The sequence below is a fragment of the Thunnus thynnus genome, chromosome 10 (assembly GCF_963924715.1).
Source record: "Thunnus thynnus chromosome 10, fThuThy2.1, whole genome shotgun sequence".
NCBI classification, from domain to species: domain Eukaryota; kingdom Metazoa; phylum Chordata; class Actinopteri; order Scombriformes; family Scombridae; genus Thunnus; species Thunnus thynnus.
In genome coordinates, this window is record NC_089526.1 from 4,952,665 (window position 1) to 4,971,226 (window position 18,562).

An 18,562-nucleotide genomic window follows, 5' to 3' on the forward strand; every position below is an offset into this window, starting at 1 on the left:
ACATGAGTATTTTATATTGGATATATGAGTATTACTCTTAACCGAAGCAGCACATACTTTGGTGCATTTCAGTATCTGCTGCTACAACTAGACATAATTGTTTAGCAGAAGCTCACAACAGGTGATCTTCTAATTCTTCACCATAATTAATCTGTATTAGATCCAGATGATGTGTCTAGTGAATAATAAACATTAAATGATGATATTCCCCAAGACTGATGTATACTGCAGCATTTTAAGGATGAACTCTTCATGTTAAGAAATGCAGCGCTTTAATCCCTTAATGTCTCTCCTGATCCTCTGACTTCCCCCAAGCACCTGAGCTATTTTTACCACCCCAACCCCGATGTGAAACATAACCTAGTCCACTGGTCTTGAGTTACCTTGTTCCAAATATAAGAACCAACTTTAAGAGGGTCGGACGAATGGTAGAGGCGGGGGGGGCACCCGTGTGCGCCCGTAGAGATTTATGAACAGAAACAGCTGCTAACCTCTGAGGATTTTGACAGCATTGCTTAGGTTCCTGCCTTCCCTCCGTCCCTTATTTTTTAAAACTTATTTCTTCATTTCTTTAAAACACTCTGACTTAATGTCAAGTCTGACATGACCAAGTAATAAACAAAAGGTCATGTTCAAAGCCAAGCAGGCTTCACGGACATTTGGTACCTTATAATGATTTAAAGTCAGCGTCACAGTCTATTCTGGGGGTTTTCCTTTTTGATCATTGTTTGGCAGTAAAACACAAGTGTATTTTTGGATTGTAATGCTGGGTGCCATGCATGCTGTGACAGATGTGTTTACCATATTGTGTTCCTTTATTTCCCTTTATTTGTCATATTTGCATCAGAGGACTATGTAAGTTGTAATGCTGTAAGAGCAAATACGATATTAAAGGTAAAAAAAAAAAAGATTATTTTGACTTCAAAAGATTGTACTTCTCTCATCATAACAAGTGTTTACACGCATACTGCCAAGTCTCCATGACGTGTGGGAAAGATCTTCAACATATCAAGAGCCTCCCCATGAGGCGGTGATGCTGTGAGCCCCAAAATAATGAAGTGAGCTTGCTTTAGACACGCATTAGTGGTGTCATCAGAAAGTAACCCATGCTAAGTCCTTCTGCCCCCTTTCACTAACCCTGACGGTGTTATCCAATTTATACCAACTCTACAGGAAGAGGCACCGAACGAACACCCTGTGAAGAACACTAACCGGTGGCTTCACTACCCAAATTAGCACCAATACCGCCCATCTGCTGCTGATTTACGGTTAAGCTGACTAAGGATTAGTCCTACCAGAAAGAGGTGATGGAACTAAATTGAAAGGCACGAGACAGGAAATAAAGGGGGATGAAAATAGTCTCACCCCTTCTATAGGTGACGAGAGTCAAGCGTTTGTTCAGTTTTCATTTCTGTTTTTCTGTTCCTGAGGGGTCCATGAGCAAGACATATTGACGCTGATGCTGGTGAGGTTAACATACTCAAGTCTGTAACACTGTGTAAAGTCACAAGAGAGCAGCGTTCAAGTGACATCTTGCCTCCAAGGTGGAACAATTTTTAATTATATAGCCAAATATCACAATTTTGCTTCAGGGGGTTTACAATCTGACAAGCATATCACATCCTCTATCCTAAGGCCCTTCAAGTGATTATAAAAATTATAGTGATAATAAAAATTGGTGTTGCTTTAAAGCACCAGTGTGTGAGATTTAGTGGCATCTAGCGGTGAGTTTGTAGATTGCAACCAAATGAATACCCCTCCCCTCACATTCACCTTCCAAGTGTGTAGGATAACCTACAGTGACCACAAACCTTGCGAAAAAGGCGAAAGTGTGTGGTTTGTCCATTCTGGGCTACTATAGAAATATGGCGGTGCAACATGACAGGCTCCGTGGAGGGGGAGCTGCTCCCTACGTAGATATAAAGGGCTCATTCTAAAGTAACAAAAGCACTATGATTCTTATTTTTGTGGGATTAAACACTAATTAAAACATACTTATGAATATTATATTCCATTTCTGCAAAGTCTGTTCTGTTAGATGCCACTAAATTCTACACACTGCACCTTTAATGTGCTGAAAGCGAAAGCGGCACAAGTGTCTTTTCTGATAGTGTCAGTGTGAGGTCTCTGTTGGGATTTTTGAAGTTCTACACATAGTGGCTTTAAAATAATGGGAATTTGATCTAAAAGCATACAAGCATAAAAATCATTTTCTGAGCTGAGAAAGTAAAAAAAGTCATTTTTCATGTAATTGTGAATTTAATAGCACAGTAAAAGGACCAACAGATGCCACTGATGATCAGTGGTGACTAACAGGATCTCTTACAACTTATCAGCAAAGTGAAAGATTTCTGGATTGTAAAAATCTGTTAAAAAAAACAGTCCTTGCACATGCAGCTGTTTCAAAACAGCGCTGTGGCCTCTAAACGTACCACTGTGGTACAAGTTAATCTGTGTTTTTCCCGCACATTTCTCAGTCCTCTCAGTGACTTGCAGGTGAAGGGGCGAGCGAAGGAGGCTCCTCCTCATCTGAATCAAACTCCACATTCTCATCTTTAACCCACTGGCCGCTCCGGTCTTGCAGCCACCCGTCACTACAAAAGCACAAAGCAAGATGACTAAGAATTATGAGATTGACATTGAACTGACATCCAATAGTGAGAATGTACAACTTTAGCCATTGTTGCTACGTTCCAGGTCAAATAAGAACACAATCCTGTACCTTTTCAATTTGAGGTAATGCTCCAGCTCTCTTCTCCTCTGGGGTGTTATAGGCTCTGCCTCCTGTGTCGCTGCAGGCTGAGATCCTTCTGTGTGTTTTGATGGATACGACTCTTTATTGGTTACAGAAGACAAACCGTGTCCAGACTTAAAGCGCGACCAGTCCTCGTTCTTTGTCAACACAAAGTTAACTAAAAGATTTCCTGTGACAGACTTTACCTGCTGTGCAGCTACTAGAACTGCTTGGTGATAAGTTGTTTGAAACTTCAGTTGTCCGACATGCTTTTTCTTGTGCAGATGGTGTTTTGCCGCAAGCGCCCCCATTGGGATCTGAGCCGATGCTCGCTGGTCCTTTTTCAGGTTTTGTACTTAAAAAGAATGATAGAATTTTATTATGTGTTTTTCCTTTTCTAAGATTTAAAATATACGTGGACGTGTACAACATCTCACTCACCTGGTTTTTCTATGGCAGCTGTTATATGGTACAGTCTTCAGTAAAGCATGATGGGTGAGCTTCCGTGTTTGTTCCAGTAAAGGGGCTGAAGTGGAGGGCTCCTATAAAAAACAACAAGCTGTATGTGGACTTGTAGAAGTGTCTCGATGACTAATGAACACTCACTTAGTATTAGTACTTGCTCAAGTGTTGTTGCTCTGACATAAACCCCACAACAAACAGTTGGCAGGATATAAAATGTCAGAGTCATACGGTAGTCACAAGGGCACCACCCAAAGCTTTTGACGCAAGATAACAACACGGATCAACAGCCTCAGTTAGTCAAAGAACTAAGACCGAGTTCATTCTGCTGAATTATCTGACTAACTCTGTCTGTCTGTTGTTACTGTTTTCCAGAAGCAACTTTTCTGTACATGTATCATCATGTTCTTACCAACCTCTTTCCTGTCTTCAGCTTGGACAAAGTTTTCCTGTTTCCTTTTTGTTATTTCATTCTTCAGCCGTGCTTTCTTGCCATAGAATGACTTTAATCCTGAAAAAACAGAACGTATAAAAAGTTTATTTTCATAGTCATGCATAATTACTTTAATTTTATGAATTTGTCAACCTCAGAGATTTTGGCATTATACCATGGTAGCTATCGTTGTTATATGGCTGGGAGTATTATGCCACTGTGGGTAATTTAAATGGTTTTGCACTATTGAGATGAAGTGACTAAATTAATCAGATATTCAATTTATTTGTTGAATTAGCCAAAAACAGACTGTCTTGTTATTTTATGCATACACAGTCTCTCAATTGATGTATCTCAGTCATGATGTAGACATAATGGTTCAGTTGAAACTTACCCATAAATAATAAACAGTGTCAGGACAAAGCACTTGTATAAATAATAAGGAACACAGTACTTTTAACAGTAAAAATAGATCTTATAACTCAACAACTATGCTGAACATCAGCTATTAGTGGTGAACTGCAAACTTGGGTTAATTTTGATGGTTGTCAGTATGTTTTTTATACTTCTACAGTCCACATACTTCATACAGTAAAACTATAATTTTACTTGGAAATAAAACAGTGATCTAAATCATTCATACTGCTAAACATCACTTCTCTAGAGCAGCATTTTAACACTCAGACCAGATACAGAGATACATTTTACACCTAAAGTAGACCAGAATACAATGCTGCTACACGACAGGCTGCACAGTGAGAAAGTTGCAATATCGGTAATCTTAGGAAAGATGTGAAACAATAATTAAAACAATAACTCTCTCACCAACATTTGAGTCTGGTTTGAGTTCATAGCGTTTAATGTGTCACCTTCTAGATGCCTTTTCCCGTTCCGGTGGACTGTCAGCATGTCAACGGTATCAAACACCGGCCGGTAGGAGCACACAAGACAAGTGTATCTACAGAGTGAATTAACAGATAAAAATGTAACTTAATGCCATCAATTATTTATGTGTTTAACAACCTCAAGTTACACGAGTGCCCACCCAAACATGGCGTTATAAAATCTGTGTTCAATTCACCTTCCATTTTTCATAAGTGTTGCTTCATCTTCTGGAATAAAGTTAGACAGAAGATCGGCAACCCGACGTTTCTGAAATAAACGACAACAACTCTGAGTAACAAACCACGGGACAAGAGGTTATAATTCAGTTTCAAACAAGCATCACTCGTTCATTCAGGTAGCTGGTCAGCTAACAAGATGCTAACAACAACAACAGGCATAATCTCAACTATAAAAGGAGATTTAAGATATAAAATAAAGATTTACCTTCAGGATGTTTAACTGACTCTTGTCATCACCTTCCCTTTTAAAAGACATTATTATGAATGATCATCTGAAAAAGAAATGTCAGTAAAGATTTAGCTAACTAGCTAGCTACTTCACGACTGTGTGCGAGCTACTTTTCTCATAGCAACGATGCCTTCATGTAAAAGAGAAAAAATGGGAAAAACGAGTTTCCTATTTGAAAATACCGTTCAGCCCAGCTTTCCGGTGGTGAATTGTTTTTTGACCTCAAACAGTTGTTACCGGTTTCTACTTGTTTTCTTAATTTGGAAAGTCCACAAAACCGTTAAAACCTCATGACAAAGAACAGCCACTTGTGTATTTTGCATTTCTTTGGTTTGGAGATGTTCGTTGTACATTAGCTACAATATACGTTCAGAAAATTGTACAATAGGAAGTCATGATGTTGCAATGGATTCAGTGGAGGAAGAAGCATTCACATCCATCATGTAATTAAAAGTACCAATAAAGCAATGTAAAAATACTCCATAACAAGTAAAAGTCCTGCATGAAAAATCCAACTTAAGTAAACATACATAAGTATTAGTGACAAATTGTAGGTACAGTCTTACAGTAAAAGTAGTGGTTTGGTCCCTCTGACTGATATATTATTATATATGACACCATTAGATTATTAATACTGAAGCATCAGTGTGTAAGCAGCCTGTTACTGTTGTAGCTGCTAGAGGTGGACCTAGTTTGAACTACTTTATATACAGTTGGCTAGTTTAGTCCAGTGATTCCCAACCTAGGGCTCGGGCCCCTCCAAAGGGTCACCAGAAAAATCTGAGAGGGTTGTGAGATGATTAATGGGAGAGGGAAGAAGAAAAAACAAAGTTCTGATACAGAAATTTGTTGTATTATCCATTGTGTCAGATCTTCATCTGAGAAGTAACTAAAGCTGTCAAATAAATGTAGTGGAGTAGAAAGTACAATATTTCCCTCTGAAATGTAATGGAGTGGAAGCATAAAGTAATTAAATTGAATGGAAATACTCAAGCAAAGTACAAATACCTGAAAATTGTACTTAAGTACAGTACTACTACTGAGTTACTTTCCATCACTGAATGGATTTGACAATTCAATTTCAAATCAGACAGCTTCAAAGTAGTGTTGGTTATTCCGAGGGTCATGAAAGCAGCACCTGTGAGGGATCATGGGACTCGTCACTGAACACGGCAGCCATGGCAACATATGGCAGCAGAGCAGACAGCTGACCACCGCGGAAACATACACATTACAACTTTGACAACGAGTCGTCAGGTGTTTGTTTGAGGGATAAGGTAGGTTAAATTTGTAGTTAAGTAAATAAGTAATTGTCACCAGCTGTGACAAAGTTTCGTCAGGCAACGCTAACAAGATAAAGTCACAGTTTGACACGCGAGAAAAAGAGCGAGCGTCAACGTTAATTAACGCTAAATTGATCTTTAGCTCGCAGGCTAACTAAGCTGCTACTTTGATAACTAAAACTCACATGTAATTTAGGGTGAGTTAGCTGCATTGCCATGACGTGAACAATATTAACATTTGCTGGTAACCGCAATTTACCAGCGTTTGGTCGGTTGACAACGTTATAAACACCAGCGAAGTGGTTCAGGGCCATGTCCGGGGAGCGGGCTCCTTTACCGGCCGGTAGGAACGGCCTGCTCCGCGGGGGCCGGACGAGGTCTTACGGCAGTTTGGTCCGGTCTCCGCTCTCTCCGGTTCGCCAGAGACAAATTGAACACAAAATACAGCCAGGAGACACACTTCAAGGCCTGTCCCTGAAATATGGAGTGTCTGTAAGTATGAACCAGCTGCTTATTAACAATTACCACTGAATTTATTATTGGTCAGTTAATTTTAAACTGCCTGAAATATCACTTCTGCCTACTGGTATGCACAAAACAAGCATATTTAATTATTTACAGTTTGACTATGACTTCATAAAGTAAAATAATATGTTTTAATAATGCTAGTTTTCCTCATTGTTGTATTTATTTTGTGTTATTTGTTTATAAATCAGGTTATGGTATTCATTTGTACAATTTTGAACTGTAATATCATTTTACTAACTCAATGTTCCAGTGTAATTAAGTTGATAGTGAATGAACACGCTCAACTCCTGTATATGTAATAGGGTGCTGAATCCTCAAAAGCTAAAATAAAAAAAATCACAAACAGATTAGCAGTGGAATTAAATTGTTTGTTGAGTTTGCACGCTGAGGAAGGGCGTCTGCCCAAACTGTCCGTGCATGAAGTAACAACATAATTGGAGTCCTGCTAATGGTTTCAGTGAAGTAAAGCAAAAAGTGTGAACTAACTTTTTAGAATTAAAATAGACTAGCTTCAGTCAACCTTAAATTAAGTCTACAAAAGGCTCACAAGGTAATCCTCTATTACAGATGGAGCAAATTAAAAGAGCAAACAGACTGTACACCAATGACTCGATATTCCTGAAGAAGTCCTTGTCCATTCCTGTGCTGTCAGACTTAGACGACTGCAGTAACGGTGTAGATTTGGCAGAAGAGGACTCAGAAGAGGGTGCTGGCGGTGCTTCTGGTCAAAATGGGCACACGGCAAGGTCTTCTCAGATGAAGCAAGACGATGGAAAAGAAAGGGCGTCAGACCTTACTCCAGTAGATTTTTTGAAAAGGTTGGATGGTTTGATAAACCAGTCCAAGCAGGCTGCTGTTAAAGGATGCCGGGAAGCAGAGAAAAGGTATGATTGATTTTTTTTTTTTTTTTTTCATGGTTCCCACTGAAGGCATGTTTATACTGGTTGATCAGACACAATCATGTTTGTGTTGTGACAAACATGGAGTCTTAAAGCCTTACTTTTTGTTGTGTTAGTCATCTCTGTATCCCCCATTTGTAAATTTTATGTCACTCCCAAAGACCCACCTGGTTATGGACATTTTTTTCACCTGGCTGACCAATAAAAGTATTGGTGTACTGTAAGTATATAAGCCTACCTTCCTAGACGTCCTTTTAGCTTTTGTGTTGTCTTCTTCTTTTGTTTGCATGAACAACACATACAGCTATATCACCTTTTACACTATTATGTTTTACACCTCTTTGTATTTGTTTACCAGAGTTTTTCTCATAAATGTTTTTTCTCACCTTTTTGACCTACCACATCTTTTCAGTTGTGGCACATTATGTTTATATGCACTTTGCATTACAGAAATACATTTTTGGGGTAATGTCACCTAGATTACATTTTTTTATTTCCATCGGATAGAAAGTTCACATTCTAAATTGTATCTGCACAATGTATTTTGCATGTATTTTGCAAATACTGTGTGTTCAGGTTGGTTCACTTGGTGAGGTGTAGAAAAAGATTGTGGTCATGCTGAAATAGTATAAATTTTGATGCTGATTTCTGGTATGAGAGGCTACATGAAACTGACTCTCAAAGTCAAACATTTTATAAACCCTTCCACCTCCCTGGCCTCCTCACACATATTTATCACTTCCTACTTTGGCACTAAATATTGCCATTGAAAGTAGAAGTGTTAATGCATAATATTTGTTTATGAGTGTACTTCATGTGAGACTTATTCTCTCATAGCAACAGTCAGTCTCTTAAAATATGACCAAAAGCTGTCGGGGATAAATGCAGACTGATTGCGTGACTTCAGACTCGCTGTATCTTCTCATCTCTTTTTACTCACAGGGTTGCCGATCTAGAAGCGGCTTGCACCAGCAGGACATCAGACTGGCGGCCGCTCACAAGGTCGCAGAGTGTCATTACATCTTCCAGGATGCAGCAGCAGGCAGCACATGGGGCAGTACCCCTCACTATCACCAAATTCACCAAGAAACTGAGAGACAGAGAAGATGAGATCTTCGAGCTGTGACACGTTGTTTCTGCTTTCTCACTCTGATCATTAAAGAAACTTTCCCAGAACTCCATGTCGCAGGGTTTGACCTCCAGGATAATGGAGCATTACTGATAAAGGAATATTTCTCAATATCCCCCAGCTGCTGTATGGACTTGAAACTATGACAAGAAGTGTCATACTGCCATTTAATTTAGACCTTTACAATGGGATGGTTTAAAAAAATATTTACACATATTGCATTTTGTAGCCTTGTTATTTATTTGTTGAGACAGATTGTAGATTATGAAAAAGCTTTCATATAGCCCATAGCTGTGTTTGGCTTGCTTTCACATGCAGAAAATAGGCAGTCACATGTTACTTTAGTCATGTGAGTGTTCAGATGGTCAACTCAGCCAGTGATTTGTGTGTAATGCTACCTCACATCCTGATTATGCAAAGCTGGCCAAGGTTTCTGACTAGAACATTTAGCCATCGCATATAAAGTATATAAATCATTTTCACTGTAATATTAAGAACACAAAATGACTTGGAAATGCGTCTCTTGTCAGTTACTGCTGAATAATTAGATCTCTAATGTAGCCAAAGGTCGTGTGTTTTAGAATATATTTTTTACAGCAATTTTTTTTTGTTGTTGTTTAGTATGGGTATGTTTTTGATTAAGTTTTGTATAGTTCATTAAAAAATGTTTTAATACCATTTGTGCAGGTCTGAATATTCTCCTGGCCCTCATAAAGGGAACTGCAGAAAGTCACTTGATATCTAAAAACCACTTTCTGTAATTTAAGAGCTTAATGGACTTCATCTTTTCTCCAAGTTAATGCCTACAAGAAGAAGTCAAAGTTTTAGTACTTAGTTGCTGAATCGCAGTATTTGACTACTATATGAGGTGGAGTGTCCCGTCAGGATGATATCTGGTGTCTTTATGATGTAAAACCAAGAATAGCACCTGTTTTAATATCAGCTAGCTACTGTGAGCCAATTCTCAGAAAAAAACATGAATTATAGGATTAACATTCAAGCTTGTGCAGTCAACATCATTTAAGAGTCAGTCTTTTTGTTGATGTTTCTAACCATGTTTTGAAGCAGAGACTACAAAGTGTCGGTACGAGTAATTGTCCACTGTGGGGTTATTTGCTTTATTATTAGCTGCATTGTCTTGTGGACACTTCTGTTGATACAGTGTGTTGAGCTGCTGAAGCATCATCTTGACCACTAGATGGCAGTCTTGTATTACAGCATTGTTCCCTGTCTGCTCTCTTTATGCATTCTGTCCAGCTGTTTTGACTCCTCCTCTCCAGAATACATGACATCAGTAGTTCTAAATGAAACATTTCAAGGTCTCAAATATTAAACATTTGGATGACATTTCAAATACTAATAAAACCGCCGATTTAGTATGAACCAGTTTATATTCAAGTCTGGTTTCTGTGATCTTTGCCTTTGTAGACAAGCATATATCACAATTATACAGTATATACCACCTCTAAACATTAAAAACTTGAGGAAGGACTCAAACAACCTATTAGCCCACATGTTTTTTGAGAACTATGAGGCAACGGTTGTGCTCTCAAATCAAGTCTTACAGTGCCAGTCCTCAACAGCAGTAAGACTAATTTGTCCAACAATTCTGAGTCTTAGGTGAGTCTGCCTGTTGATCTCCCAGTGTCTGTCGGATACTTTTTCTATTACTTCTGCATCATATTGTCCCATCCTCAACCAGTTTGTTGAGTCCTTTGCAGATCTTGGTGAGATTGGGTCGGAATGCGCCGCTGGGTTCATACAGTTTGGTCAGGAGCTCAGGGTTGGAGTAATGGTTGAAGACGTGGTTGATGCGACCGTGGGATTTAGGGGTCAGGTGGGTGTTGACCAACTTCAGCAGCAGATCCCTGCAGCTGGTCAAGAGGTCTTCCATCACTCCCTTGTCAAAGGTGAAGTCCACCTGCGTCAGTCAGGAGATACATTTATGTTAGAAAATTGACTAGAGTGTGATACGATACATGAGCAAAGTCCAGAGGCAAAATCATGTATCATGGACTAATGAAGTCCTGGATCAGGCTATTTCTTTTTAAGTCCTTAAAAAGAAAAATAAATAAGATATTAAATACACTTAAATACAAGTGCATGATGTTTATAGAGGTAAGGCATTTTTTTATCTAGTAATGAGCCACATACAATACAAGTTGACTCTTGAATAAAAAAAATAGAAGTACTATATACTGGTATGTGGAAATGTACCTCATAGAAGCTGATGGCCGTCATGGCGCCCTGGTGCAGCTTCTTCTTAAACTCTTGGGCCACTGCCAGCTCTTCTGTGCTGAAACGGTTGTTTCTGAACAGCACGCCAATCTTCACAGCAATCTTGACCAGGTCTTTGATCACCTTTTGGGCCTCACTTTTATTACCCGAGTACTCTTTGGAGACGCGGTAGAGTTCATCCAAGATCTCACTAGAGGTGTCGTCAATGAACATTTGCACCGAGCTCTTGGTGGCCATGCTGCTGAGGATCTTCTTCTGTGCCTTTAAGGCCATGTCCTTGGAGCTGAAGGCGTCCATGGTTGCCTGAATTGTCGGGAAAAAGTATATTTCACATTAATTACAATGTTGATGAATTCAAATGTTGGTATTCTAATAAACATGTTACTGCTCACAAAATTCTCACATTGTGCCCAGAGACTAACAGTCGATTGATTAAAGCTACTGTGTAACTAATTGTTCCAAATTAGTGGCCTTTAACAGTGATGACAACTAAAACATTGGATTTTATGCCCATAAATCCTCCACCATGACACCAGTAGACTACACATAATACTCCCAATCACAAAGACAAAAAGATCAAACTTTGTCCATTTTTCCCTGAGTGGTTTGATTTCTCACAGATGTTTGTATTTCACACAAGAGTTAGGATTATCACTTTTCGGTGTCCATAATGTCCATAATTGAAAACAGATTACAGACAATTGAATAAAGAATAGGAATGGTTACACACTCCCTTCTCTCCATTACACGAATAAGAAGAAAAGTGCTAAATGTAAGAGGAGTTCCCACTCTACTAAAAATAAATAAGATATTTATAGATGCAAGAGGAAGTACAAGTTCATCCTTGCACCTGGTTGCCACTCGGCACAACTTCAGTCGTTTACTTCCAGACAACGAGCAGCTCCAGTGGAGTAGTTTGAGGTTAAGTGCCATGTTCAAGGGTAAACGGTTTGTTGTTATGGAGACTGGAGAGGCCAACACATGTTCACCTCTCCCTTCCAAATTTCCCAGATCATCTGGGGATTTTGGACTGGCGACTCTCCAGTCATTACTTTGACTCTCTACCCTTCATATTGTCCTCCATCCTGACACTTCTAAACGCACATCATCGAGGTCCATGTCGGCATCACCATTGCAATCTATTTAAGTTCAGATATTACACTATTTTTAGAATTAAATGTAAACATGTATCACCACAATGCTAAATTAACAAACACTGAATACACAGTGTCAAATTTGAAATGTGCTTTTATGCAATGTTAGTTCCAGTGTTTGTTTTTGTATCCAACATGCACATATGAAGCCAAAAGGGAAATGCACCATGGAAGAGACTCCACTGAGGCTTTTAATTTCTCCACTGAGGTTTCAACCATACCTAGCGTCATCCATCACAGAGAACCCCCCGAGAGGTCATCAGCATGCATACAGCACACCATGACACAACCACAAAATCCACTGTTTGTTTTTGATTGTCAACACAGTTTGAATTAAGTCCTTTTTAATTCCATTTAATGATTCCTTAATCTCTAACATGAAAGGAGGCAGATTCGGAGTGGATAATTCACAGAGGGAAAGGTCCATTTACATTTTAGCTATTTAGCTGATGTCGGTATTAGAGAAGTGTAGAGAGACTGGGCAAGCAAAAATAAGGTTAAATTCCCACATCAACAAAATAACAAAAAATTGAAAAGATCAGAATAACATGATTTACAATAGATTAAGCAAATGTGTGTCCTTGTAAAAAATACTTATGCTTGGTAGATAAGTCCTAGATACATGCCCAGTTCCACAAACACACACAAAGAAATACTTGAGTCTTATCTAAATGCTTTACTCTCAATTCATCTTTATTCGAAAGTATTTGTGATGATTGAAACAGAATCAGCAAAGACATACAGTATCTCTAGCAGGCGTTGGTGCTACGAGACCGCTGTATATCCTCTCCTACTTCCTGTGTCGTTTGGCCTTATATTCAGAAATTTACAGAACCTGATTGTGCAAACAGGCCTGAAATTTGAAGAACAGCCACTGAGTATGTTTCAGTGTAATTTTCCGCACTGAATCCCACTTGTGGCCTGTGCAGACAAGCATTTGAGGTAAGCAGGTAGGCTGCATAGCTTAGGCAGGTCCATGCCTGCTGTTTCCAGATTGCATCGTTGCTGGGGCCACAACAGAGAATGAGCACTCTGAACTCAATAGCTACCTTAATTACTGGCCTAGAATCTGCCTTTCATCACTGACTCTATTATTACAACATCCTGCGCATTAACAGCTACATCTGACATGTTGTTCATAAACATGTCAGTTGAATGTCTGCCTGATTTGTGGTATTTTCATGCCTATTTGTGCATATTAGACAGAATTATTCAAATGACGATGTTCTCATTGTCAGACACCAATGATGCACAGTCAGCACTGTGAGCAAACGACTGCACAGCTCACTAATAAACGAAAAAGTGATCCAGTCGCATTAACGATCATATAATGCAAAACGGCAGCGCTCGCTGTGATTCTCCCCATCCCTGCCGTGCACGCCGATCCCAGCTGCAACATCCATAATAAGCAAACAGTCACTTTTATAGGATATCTCACTAGGTCCATTTACATGCACAACCATTCATTTTGAGTGTGTCACATTTCTAATAGCCCGCTTCGTTACAAAAGCTTCGGGTTCCCTGTGGGGAATTAAAGAACATTCATTAGATTAATTTCCCTTAACAGTGATAATGGAAGTGGAACAGCGTGATAGCTATTTCAGATTCATGCTTCAATCTCATTTATTTGCTAAAAAGACTACAGGGATTTGAGGGACGTCCACAGTGTGTAGTCATCAGCCGGTATTCCACATAGTGAAATGTAACTCCACAGCTGGAGACTGCTCGCTGCTTGGCTTTTTGTGTGTCTATATTGTTTATTTTATGCTGATCTACCAGGGGGTTCAGACTGTTAGGAGAGCGTTGAAACATTTCTATGTTGCAGCACATTGCCATGAATCCACTTATATGTAATGGACGTCGTTTCGGTGGGTCACATCAAGGACACTTTCACTGTTGAGCATCCATTTTTCTGGTACAGATGGATTGAAGAGGGCCTTTAAGCGTTAGTTTGTTGTTGACATCCACCAGGGAGTGACAGTGTTGCACGTTCAAGTGTTTGTTCTCTCCCAAATGGCTGCTTGAATTGACAACACCTGTACACTGTGGGGGATCTAATACCGTCAGGAGGGAAAAAAAAAAAAAAAGGAAAAGTAACGCAGAGCAGACGGGGCACTATCACAGTACAGAGTTACCGTAGCGGCCAGGTGGTGAGGAACCTTTAAACGGTTAATGGACAGACAAACAGAGAGTGCTGATTGGTGGAGCCACCCAGGCAGGCAGGAGAGGTAAATATTTAGCATTCCTCAGATGACTTCAGCATGGAGTGTTTGTGTACATGTATGAACTTGTGTGCATGTGGATGCGCATTTTTGAGTAGAAGTGGTTTCCGGTTGGTTTTGTTTTGAGGTATTTTGCAAATAAAAGAATGTGTTGGATTTTGAATGTGTATTTTTGTACTGTTGTCATTGCTCAATCTGCATGTGCTACTGTGTGTGTGTGTGAGTGTGTGAGTATGGATATAAATCCTCTCACAGGGCTTTGAAAGGGGATGCATGAAGCCCCCTTTTGACTCATTTGATCAAAACGAGCCTTGTACTGTTATTAGAGTGGAGCGGGGGCCTTGTTACTCTGAGCTCGGCAGATAGACATCCTCACTGATTTTCATCACCAGGCCTGGGGTTGTGTAGACTGAGTTGTAGCTGGTGAGACTGAGAGGAGGGGTTAGGTCTCTTTTAGCTGTCCGCTGCCTTTGATCAGATTGAACAATGAGAATGTTCCAGAAAAAAAACACACAGAAAAGCCATGCCAGTCAATCAGATGAAAACAAGGAGGCCATTGTAGAAAGGTCATCACTGAGCTACAAGGCTTGTTTTGAATTGAACTAGAATTTTTTTTTTTTTCTCTCCTGGTGATGATTCAGAGACAATAAACAATACCAGTAAAACTACAGTACAGTAATTATGTGTCTCTACACAGCAACTTTCTGCAAGATGAGTATTGCAGCAGGATGAAATGTCACTTCCGTTGTGTGTTTTGAAAGGGTGGCAGTAGTACTGTTGTAAGATGATTTAATTGTAAGATCTTGTTTTTAACTTTTTAACTTATCACTACTGATTGCATATTAAATTCTAAGATATAAGTCTGTTTCTTATTTCTTTTACTAACTGCCTTCTTCATTTAATAAATCCTTTATTTCCACAAAATTTCCCGTAAAATTTTTAGTTATAGACGAGAAAGCCTTTTGAAATTCTCAAAAAGTACATATTGCAGTTTCTGTTTCAACATTGCACAACTCTTATGAATTGCTGTTGCTCAAGCCTGCCACCCATCTGCGATGCCTCAAAAGGGAAGCGAAACAGACAGCAGTTGGGTCTGTAGAGGGGATTCGTCTGCAAAGGCCCACAACTTGTATTTGTCCCTTGACATCACGACCTTTCACTGTCTTTGGCTCTGACTTTACATACTTCATATCAAGTGCAGGAGGGAAAGTCCACTGCCTCGAGATTTGAGTTGAGCAACTCCCAGTCTGTGCAAACAAAAGTGTGAGCTCTACATCTGTGCATGTCACTGTACTTGTTCCAGCATGATCGAGCATACATGCATATCTCCCGACTCGCGCTCAAGATGGGGAAGTGGAGAGAAGTCACACAATTTGTTCCAATCATCCCTCAACTGAGCTTCCCTCTGCTGGGCGCCAACAACAAATACTCTTAATTTTTTCCAAGAACAAAAAAAAAAGGGGACATAACACTAATCTGGGTCCAGAGGATCTTTTTTTAAAATGGCACATGAACATGGCAGATTGTGTCTTACCTGTGGGTGCTCTGTCCCCCTCCCTCCTCGTCTGTGTGTCAGATATCTCTCTCTCTCTCTCCCTTTGCTCTGTGTCTCACGTTGACAGCAAAGGCCGCTTGATTTAATGAGATCCCTTCATCTTCACCACGAGTAGAACCAAAACACAAAAAAACAGCCCTCCTGCTGCGCTTCTGTCAGTGCTTGCCACCCTGTCTTAAGATAATGTTGAGTTGTACTTCCTTGAGGAACTAAATTGCTATGACACACCCCTCAGCGTGTGAGTGTGTCTCTCTCTCTCTCTCTCCCTCCCTCTCTCTCTCTCTCTCTAGCCTATCTTCTATTTCCCCCTGAAATTCAAATTCAAACCCTTCAAAAACAACTGTATTTTCTCTCTTGCCCTCACTCATCACACTTTGGCACTCTCTCTGAATCTCTCCGCCTCTCTCACTGCTCTTCTCTGTATTGCTGACGTTGTGCCTCTGCTTGTTCTGACAAGTGAAAACCCCAGAAAGAATTTAGCAATAATCCAGTGATGCAGCCGGTTGAAAGGGGAGCGGCTTAACCCTTTTTTTTGTGTTCACCTTCGCTGGAATGCGGCTCCTGTCAGTGCTGAGCGTGACATCCCTCCCCGTGTGTCTCTTATTGAAGGTAGAATCAAAACAATGAGTAGCCAGAAGTGTCTCAGTCTGACACACGTGCACACAATCACAGCTCACCAACTACTGAAACTTAACACATGTAGCAATCAATAGAATATTTGATATAAAGTTTAGGAACAAACAGCAATGCTAACATGGTATGTGACAATACAAAAGTCTTTTATTTGCCTCATTTGCCTGTTGAATGTAGTCTCCTCAGTTGTTTTAAAGTTGCATAATTGTCATATGTGCTTAGTTAATTTTTTTTGTAAGACTGACTGTTATTTATCTTTATGTATCTTAAAGTTTTTAAACCCTGGTGCTGTGATTTGTTGTCCTTTAAATGACAAATAAACTCAGCTGAAGATTAAAACTAGCCACATGGCTAAATCTGGCACATTGACATAATAATGGTGTAACTTAGTGCACTTTGTCCCTGGTGAATAATCAGTCACGGTGAGAAATAAACTTCATAAAGGAATTTCCCCCAGAGTGGCGAGTTTAATTGTAGTAGCAAAGGCTAATAAAACCTGAGGGCTTGCTCTCTTATGAATTATGCTTTGTTTGAGGCGGTTGCCATAAAGCTTGTCAACCTTTTAGAACCTTATCTTGAATGAGTTAGATATAAATACACATGAGACAGGATACAACCCACCCAGGATACAACCCAGTGTAAGTAATATTTAGCCTGGATTTGTTCACAACAGAATAATCAGTCTTTGGGAGTACAGCGAACATGTCTGCAGCTCTTAAGTCATGAATTCAACGATTCATTTAGAATGAGGAAGTCCCCTGATGCTAAAGCCGTGTGTTTATCTGTAGGTTTTATCTGAATGGTAACCAGCTGTGCTGAAGGGCAGTTGGCTAAAGCTCAGGCCATTCAGAAACAACCGTCCAATGAACACTCATAAATTTTAATTGTTGTCAGATGTCGGGGTTAAAGGTTACACTGAGACCCAGCTGGACTAAGAGGAGTGTTTGACAGTGCCTGGACGGGATACCGGCCCTCTAGTGTGCGGCGTAGACTGAAGCACACCTGCCTCTTTGTTTTGCCTCCCACTCAGCCCTTCTGCAAGAAATTAACTTGGTAAAGACTCGGGTAAACTTTGCAACTGCAGAATGAGGTCTGTCACCGTGGCAACAGACAGGAAGTAGTGCTTAAGCGGTTTCCTGATGGCTTCCTCTTTATCGTGTAATGACATCTCACAAGGAAACATCAACAGGGAGCACTCGGCTGAATATCTTTACGTGTGAGTGTGCAGGCTTGTGCACATGTGTTTGTGTGTGTGAAGAAGCGCACTTGACCTGAAATGAGCTCTTACCTGTGTCACCTTCATACTGTACACAGGTTCACACATTTGCCTTTTTTGGTTATGAGATAATAAGAGGAACTTCAATTATGCCACTTATCTTTCATTAAAAGATCACACACATACAGTCACTCACATAATGGCAGTGTGTTATCACTGGATGACTAAGGCAGGAATAACCGACCTCATAACCGCTGAGGTCAGGGAATTGCACTGGAGATTTGGAGCCTGAATTGGATGTAGGATTTGGTGAGCTTAGGTGCTTTCTGCGCTCGTGCTGTCTGTTCGCTCACAGTGTTACACGATAGATGGTGAGCACAAATCAAGATGAACGGATGCTGGTTCAGAGGAGGCCAGAGATTTAATTTGATCAGCTAACAGGGATTCACTTTCTCCCCACAGCATGATCAGACTAAAACCCTTCCATCTCACTTGTTTTTTAGATCTGAAGAACCTCAGGGAACAAAAGAATGACTCACTCATTGTTCCTGGTCCCTGATTTATGGAGTCATTTATTTATTATTTAACTTGTGGTTAGCCTATCACCTCCTAGTGGCTGTTAAAAGGCATGGCAGTGTCTATAGATGACCTGTCAGTTGGTAATGATCCTTACAGCAGTGGTTCTCAAAGTGGGGGTCTTTGGGTGGGGTTTCCAGGGGGTCC

The 18,562-nt window shown here is 40.0% G+C and overlaps 3 protein-coding genes across 4 annotated transcripts; 1 reads left to right on the forward strand and 2 right to left on the reverse strand.

Annotated features, from left to right (window-relative positions):
• Nucleotides 1-339: 339 nt before the first annotated feature.
• On the reverse strand, nt 340-5,117 carry scnm1 (sodium channel modifier 1). 2 transcript variants are annotated; one of them, XM_067600555.1, is made up of 8 exons: nt 4,959-5,117; nt 4,711-4,781; nt 4,499-4,587; nt 3,613-3,707; nt 3,176-3,276; nt 2,941-3,089; nt 2,723-2,810; nt 340-2,594 (listed from the first exon to the last, which is right to left on the reverse strand). In XM_067600555.1, exons 1-8 carry the CDS (start codon nt 5,007-5,009, stop codon nt 2,483-2,485), a joined length of 756 nt encoding a protein of 251 aa, XP_067456656.1. In that variant the 5' UTR covers nt 5,010-5,117; the 3' UTR covers nt 340-2,482. The 2 variants fall into 2 exon arrangements, with proteins under 2 accessions (XP_067456656.1, XP_067456655.1); XM_067600554.1 differs by having other exon boundaries at nt 2,723-2,834.
• Nucleotides 5,118-6,137: 1,020 nt separating this feature from the next.
• Nucleotides 6,138-9,499, forward strand: lysmd1 (LysM, putative peptidoglycan-binding, domain containing 1). The gene is made up of 4 exons (XM_067600557.1): nt 6,138-6,259; nt 6,528-6,757; nt 7,361-7,677; nt 8,635-9,499. Exons 2-4 carry the CDS (start codon nt 6,578-6,580, stop codon nt 8,816-8,818), a joined length of 681 nt encoding a protein of 226 aa, XP_067456658.1. The 5' UTR covers nt 6,138-6,259; nt 6,528-6,577; the 3' UTR covers nt 8,819-9,499.
• A 413-nt stretch (nt 9,500-9,912) lies between these two features.
• Nucleotides 9,913-16,359, reverse strand: tnfaip8l2b (tumor necrosis factor, alpha-induced protein 8-like 2b). Its single transcript, XM_067600558.1, has 3 exons — nt 15,970-16,359; nt 11,039-11,362; nt 9,913-10,742 (listed from the first exon to the last, which is right to left on the reverse strand). Exons 2-3 carry the CDS (start codon nt 11,354-11,356, stop codon nt 10,500-10,502), a joined length of 561 nt encoding a protein of 186 aa, XP_067456659.1. The 5' UTR covers nt 11,357-11,362; nt 15,970-16,359; the 3' UTR covers nt 9,913-10,499.
• Nucleotides 16,360-18,562: the final 2,203 nt, after the last annotated feature.